Source organism: Sapajus apella, unplaced genomic scaffold (assembly GCF_009761245.1).
Source record: "Sapajus apella isolate SASKATOON/1434 unplaced genomic scaffold, GSC_monkey_1.0 scaffold53, whole genome shotgun sequence".
Classification (NCBI taxonomy): domain Eukaryota; kingdom Metazoa; phylum Chordata; class Mammalia; order Primates; family Cebidae; genus Sapajus; species Sapajus apella.
In genome coordinates, this window is record NW_022436993.1 from 14,483,803 (window position 1) to 14,489,639 (window position 5,837).

At 51.9% G+C, this 5,837-nt stretch overlaps 1 protein-coding gene across 6 annotated transcripts in view; it reads left to right on the top strand.

The window, feature by feature from the left end:
• The first annotated feature begins 1,929 nt into the window (after positions 1 to 1,929).
• UCMA (upper zone of growth plate and cartilage matrix associated) overlaps positions 1,930 to 5,837 on the top strand; it is a 47,234-nt gene continuing 43,326 nt past the window's right edge. For 3 of the 6 annotated variants that reach the window (XM_032244049.1, XM_032244046.1, XM_032244051.1), the window contains exons 1-3: positions 4,047 to 4,671; positions 5,068 to 5,115; positions 5,213 to 5,308. In XM_032244049.1, the coding sequence (XP_032099940.1) occupies positions 4,614 to 4,671; positions 5,068 to 5,115; positions 5,213 to 5,308 (202 nt within the window). In that variant the 5' untranslated portion in view covers positions 4,047 to 4,613. The other 3 variants (XM_032244047.1, XM_032244048.1, XM_032244050.1) reach the window with 3 other exon arrangements.

Sequence of the window (5,837 nt, forward strand, 5' to 3'; positions counted from 1 at the left end):
AGCTGCAAGAAGTTGTGTATATTTCAAAGGGTCAGAGAAAGAATTTGCAATTGCAAGTTTGTTCCCTCCCGTCCCCTCCCCTTCCTTCTTGACAGGGTTTCACCGAGGCTGGCGTGTGCTGCTGCAATCACAGCTCACTGCAGCCTCAAATTTTTTTTTTTTTTTTGAGACAGAGTTTCACTCTTGTTACCCAGGCTGGAGTGCAATGGCGCGATCTCGGCTCACCACAACCTCCGCCTCCCGGGTTCAGGCAATTCTCCTGCCCCAGCCTCCTGAGTCGCTGGGATTACAGGCACGCGCCACCATGCCCAGCTAATTTTTTGTATTTTTAGTAGAGACTGGGTTTCACCATGTTGACCAGGATAGTCTCGATCTCTTGACCTCGTGATCCACCCGCCTCGGCCTCCCACAGTGCTGGGATTACAGGCTTGAGCCACCGCGCCCGGCCTCAAATTTTTGACTCAGGTGATCCTCCCACCTCAGCCTCCTGGGTAGCTGAGACTACAGGCACACGCCATCATGGCCAGCTAATTTTTTAAAAAAAATATTATTTTTAATACAAACAAGGTCTTGCTATGTTGCCCAGGCTGGTCTCAAACTTCTGAGCTCAAGCAATCCTCCTTGCCTTGGCCTCCCAAAGTGCTGAGATGACCCACATGAGTCACTGTGCCTGGCTGCAATTCCAAGTTTCCTAAAGCGGTTGTGAGAAGAAAAGGGAGCTCAGGGGCCTATGGTTGGGAAGAAGCCTTCTAAAGTTTAGCCAGAATCGGGGGAATGGTAAGGTCATCTTGGTTATCTAAGTCAGTCCTTCATAAATACACCCCAAAATTCACTCTTCTGCTTGGGAAACGCTTTAAGCCCAGTGATACATAAACTTGAACATTTCAGGCTCCTGGATGGGTGCTTTCTTATGAATAGCCCGTTGAAATGATCTCATATATGTTTTCTGTCAATGCTTTCATACCAGAGTAGTTCAGCCGATGAATTCAACAAACATTTAGGAAGCATCTGGTCTGTACCAGTACCGTATTAGGTATGAACAAGGTGGCAACATCCCCTCAAAGAGACACCACAGCACTAAAGAGATGGGTGAATAAATGAACATTTTAAATATGATATGAATCCGGGTGCAGTGGCTCATGGCTGTAATCCCAGCACTTTGAGAGGCCATGGCAGGCGTGTCACCTGAGGTCAGGAATTCGAGACCAGCCTGGCCAACATGGCAAACCCCCATCTCTACTAATAATACAAAAATTAGCTGGGCGTGGTGGCACATGCCTACAATCTCAGCTACCCAGGAGGCTGAGGCAGGAGAATTGCTTGAACCTGGGAGGCAGAGATTGCAGTGAGCCGAGATGGTGCCACTGCACTCCAGCCTGGGTGACAGTGGGAGATTCCATCTAAAATAAATGAATAATAAATAAATATAATGTGAGAGTTCCTCAAAATAGTAAACAGAGTTACACATGACCCAAGAATTCTACTTGTAGATATCTACCCAGCAGAAATGAAAACATATGACCAGACACGGTGGCTCATGCCTGTAATCTCAGCAATTTGGGAGGTCGAGGCGGGCAGATCATAAGGTTAGGAGTTCAAGATCAGCCTCTCCAACATGGCAAAACCCCATCTCTACTAAAAATAAAAATTGAGCCAGGCATGGTGGCAGGCGTCTGTAACCCTAGCACTTGGAGGGGCCAACACAGGTGGATCATGAGGTCAGGAGTTCAAGACCAGGCTGGCCAACATAGTGAAACCCTGTCTCTACTAAAAATACAAAAAAATTAGTCAGGTGTGGTGGTGTGCACCTGTAATCCCAGCTACTTGGGAGGCTGAGGCAGGAGAATCACGTGAACCCGGGAGGCAGAGGTTGCAGTGAGCTGGGGAGGGTAAACAGTGCGAGACTCAGTCTCAAAAAAAAAAAATAAATAAAAGATGTAAGCAATAGAATCACTAGGGCCTGATGACTAAGGAGCTGGGCTGTGAGGGGTAAGGGGTGTGCATTTCTGATGGCGCCTGAGCTTCTAATTTGAATAGCTGGGGGATTAACGGTGAGCTCGTTCACAGGGATGAAGAAAACAGCAAAAAGAGAAATCGCAAAGGAGGTGTCTTTGGACAAATCCAGCATACAGCACTTGTGGGGCTAAATCAGGCGTTCTGACATCCAATCCAGCACTCTTCTTTTCTTCCCCCAGCCACTGGAACCATGCTTCTGCCTTGAGGTGAGGTGGCATGTTGTCCTTTGGGGTATAATGTCACGAGGAGGCCACTTCTGCAGCACATTGAGCCATGGTGGGCAGCCCGAGGACAGGGGCAGCTGAAGGTGGAAGTGTGTGGAGATGAATGCCCTGGTCTAGAAGGAGAGAAAGTTCCAAGGCCCTGACAGATCACGGAAACCAGCTCTGGGCAGAACACTCCTTGGAGCAGACACCTGTAGCCACTGGGAATCTCAGGTGGGCTGGGCACAGTGGTTCCAACCTGTAATCCCAGCACTTCGGGAGGCCAAGGCAGGGGGATTGTTTGAGGTCAGGCATCAGACTAGCCTGGACAACATAGTAAGTCCCTGTCCCTAGGATTTTTTTTTTTTTTGAGAGGGAGTCACACTCTGTAACCTAACCTGCAGTGCAGTGGCGCTATCTTGGCTCACTGCAACCTGTCTCCCAGGTTCAAGCAATTCTCCTGTCTCAGTCTCCTGAGTAGCTGGGATTACAGGTACCCACCACCACACTTAGCTAAATTTTGTATTTTTAGTAGAGATGGGTTTCACCATGTTGAACAGGCTGGTCTTGAACTCCTGACCTCAGGCGATCCACCTGCCTCAGGCTCCCAAACTGCTAGCATTACAGGTGTGAGGCACTGTGCCCAGCCTTTTTCTTTTCTTTTGAGCCAAACTCTCGCTCTGTCACCCAGGCTGGAGTGCAATGGCCTGATCTCAGCTCACTGCAACCTCCGCCTCCTGAGTTCAAGCAATTCTCCTGCCTCAGCCTCCCAAGTAGCTGGGGCTATAGGTGCATGCCACCACACCTGGCTGATTTTTGTATTTGTAGTAGAGACAGGGTTTTGTCACATTGACCAGGCTGGTCTACAACTCCTGGCCCCAGGTGATCCACTCACCTCGGCCTCCCAAAGTGCTGAGATTACAGGCATGAGCCACGCGCCCAGCTGAAAGTCTTTCTTTTCTTTAAATAGGCATGGGGGAGGCCTCGCTATGCCCAGGCTTGTCTCCAACTCCTCAAGTGATCCTCCTGCCTTAGCCTCCTAAAGTGCTGGGATTCCAGGCATGAGTCACTTTGCCTAGCCAATAGGAAAGTCTTATAAGAGGGGAGCTTAGCAAAATGTTAAACAGTGCCCAAAGGCTGAGAGCAAAGAGTTCACAATGATGGTGCCTAAGAACGGACAGCGTCAGGAACGCATCTCCAAAGGGACTATGCTCCGATGGCCACGTCGGTGTTAATGTCATTAGCGTTCCCATTTCTGGAAACGCATTTCCTCCCCTACATGGAATATGATGCCTGTTGTCCTAGAGATGCAGGATTAGCTGTGGAGCTTTTCAGATACCTGCCCTCCTCTTGCTCCACGGTAGAAGGTGATTGACTCTTGGTCTTGCTGTTTTATTTTTCAATTTTTAATTTTTATTTATTTATTTTTTAGATGGAGTCTCGCTCTGTCACCCATGCTGGAGTGCAGTGGCACGATCTTGGCTCACTGCAACCTCTGCCTCCCGGGTTCAAGTGCCTCAGCCTCCCGAGTATCTGGGATTACAGGTGCCTGCCACCACGCCTGGCTTTTTTTTTTTTTTTTTTTTTTTTTGTATTTTTAGTAGAGACAGGGTCTCACCACATTGGCCAGGCTGGTCTCAAACTCCTGACCTCAGGTGATTTGCCCACCTTGGCCTCCAATGTGCTGGGATTACAGGCATGAGCCACTGAGGGAAAGCGACTGACTCTTGCTCTTGCTGTCTTTAAGGGGCTCTTGGACCCGCCACCCCAGGGGTTTGTGTTCGGCTGGGCAGTGAGCATTTGCTGGGAGCAGTGCATCAGGTAAGTTGTTCTCTGGTCGCTGTTAGCATGGCCCAGATGTGTGTGTCACCCTGATGGGTACTCTGGTCATCATGGGCCCTCCTTGCTTGACATTTGGATCAAAACTCTCCCACTGATCCCCCTCTTTCTACTTGCCCCCACCCATGCTTCAGCCCTGAGGACGGGGCCCTCACATCCCTGGAGCAGGTGCCAGGAGCGCCTTGACACAGCCTTGGTCTCTGGAACCCTGACTGTCAGGATGAGCCTTCCCAGCAGCAGATCCCCAGACACGGACATTGGAAAGGCCACTCCAAGACCGCCCCAGCCAGGGCCCTAACTGCAAGCTCTGCTTCTGGAGGCATTTGCCAGGCGCCAAAAACATCTCCAGTGCTCCGTCCAGGAGCAGCCAATGGAGAGGGCAGCCCGGCCCCCTCCTACTCTCCCCCAGCGGCATCCAGCCTCCTGCCTCTCTCTTCCCTTCCTCCCTTCCTCCCTCTTGCCTGGGCCGCCTGCCTCAGAAGTGGGGACCCGGGAGGGTTGCAAGACGCCTGGTCTGCCCTGTGGGTCCTGGACGGAGCCCCCACTTCTACAAAGATGACTTGGAGACAGGTCTTCCTGCTGTCTGGCTTCTCCGCCCTGGTGCTCATGTCTAGTGAGTACGGGAGGGTCAAGGCGGAGGGTGTTAGTTACATGGCAGGGGAGATTTGCCTTGCACAGGTAAACCTGCTCAGGTGATGCAGGTAGAAAGGGGTGTGCCTATTGTTAAAGGGTGTGTGTGTGTGTGTGTGTGTGTGTGTGTGTGTGTGTAAAACACAATATAATACAGGGAAAAAAAAACAGTAAAGAAAGAAACAAAACTGAAAAAAACCCCAAGCCAGCCTGCTTGGTGGGTTCCTGGGGAGATTGGCTCGGCAGCTGGTATGTGAGAAACCGAGGCCCCATGCCAGGGCCTGGTGGGACCCTCAGCCTGGAAAGCAGGAAGGGGGCTCAGCTCAGGGTCTGGGCTCCCCTCTGACGCTGCAGCTCACTCTGTGCCCTTGTCCTGCAGTGCTGCGAGAGGGAACCACGCAGGCGGCGGGAGAAGAGGCCAGTGAGGGTGAGTGCAGGGCCCACCCCCGGGGCGGGGCAGGCCCGGTGAAGCAGCAGCCCTGGCATCCCCACACCGCTGGTGACAGGCCTCTCCTGGGTTTCAGATGCAAAACAGAAGATTTTCATGCAGGAATCAGATGCCTCGAATTTCCTCAAGAGGCGTGGCAAGCGGTCCCCCAAGTCCCAAGATGAGGTCAATGGTAAGGATGCTGGAGGGACCCCACCCTCACCCCTGCTCCTCCTTTCCCACACTCGGCAGGGCGGCGGGATGCAGCTGGCATCCGCACCGAGGGCTCACCCAGGCCCCTGGGTACCAAAGGGACTGCAGCTCAGAATGAGAAATGACAGCCTATTTCCTGCCTGTAGGTCGTATACTGGATTGTATACTTTGTCAGGGTAAGGAGGGCCCACCTCTGCAAAGATGACATGGAGACAGGGCCTCCTGTCCTGCTTCTTGGCCATGATGCCACATTAAATGCACCTACCAGGGATAAGATGCATTCAACCTCAGAAAGGCGTAGGGTGGCCGGGCGCGGTGGCTCACGCCTGTAATCCCAGCACTTTGGGTGGCCGAGGTAGGTGGATCACGAGGTCAAGAGATTGAGACCATCCTGGTCAACATAGTGAAACCCTGTCTCTACTAAAAATACAAAAAATCAGCTGGGCATGGTGGCGCGTGCCTGTAATCCCAGCTACTCAGGAGGCTGAGGCAGGAGAATTGCCTGAACC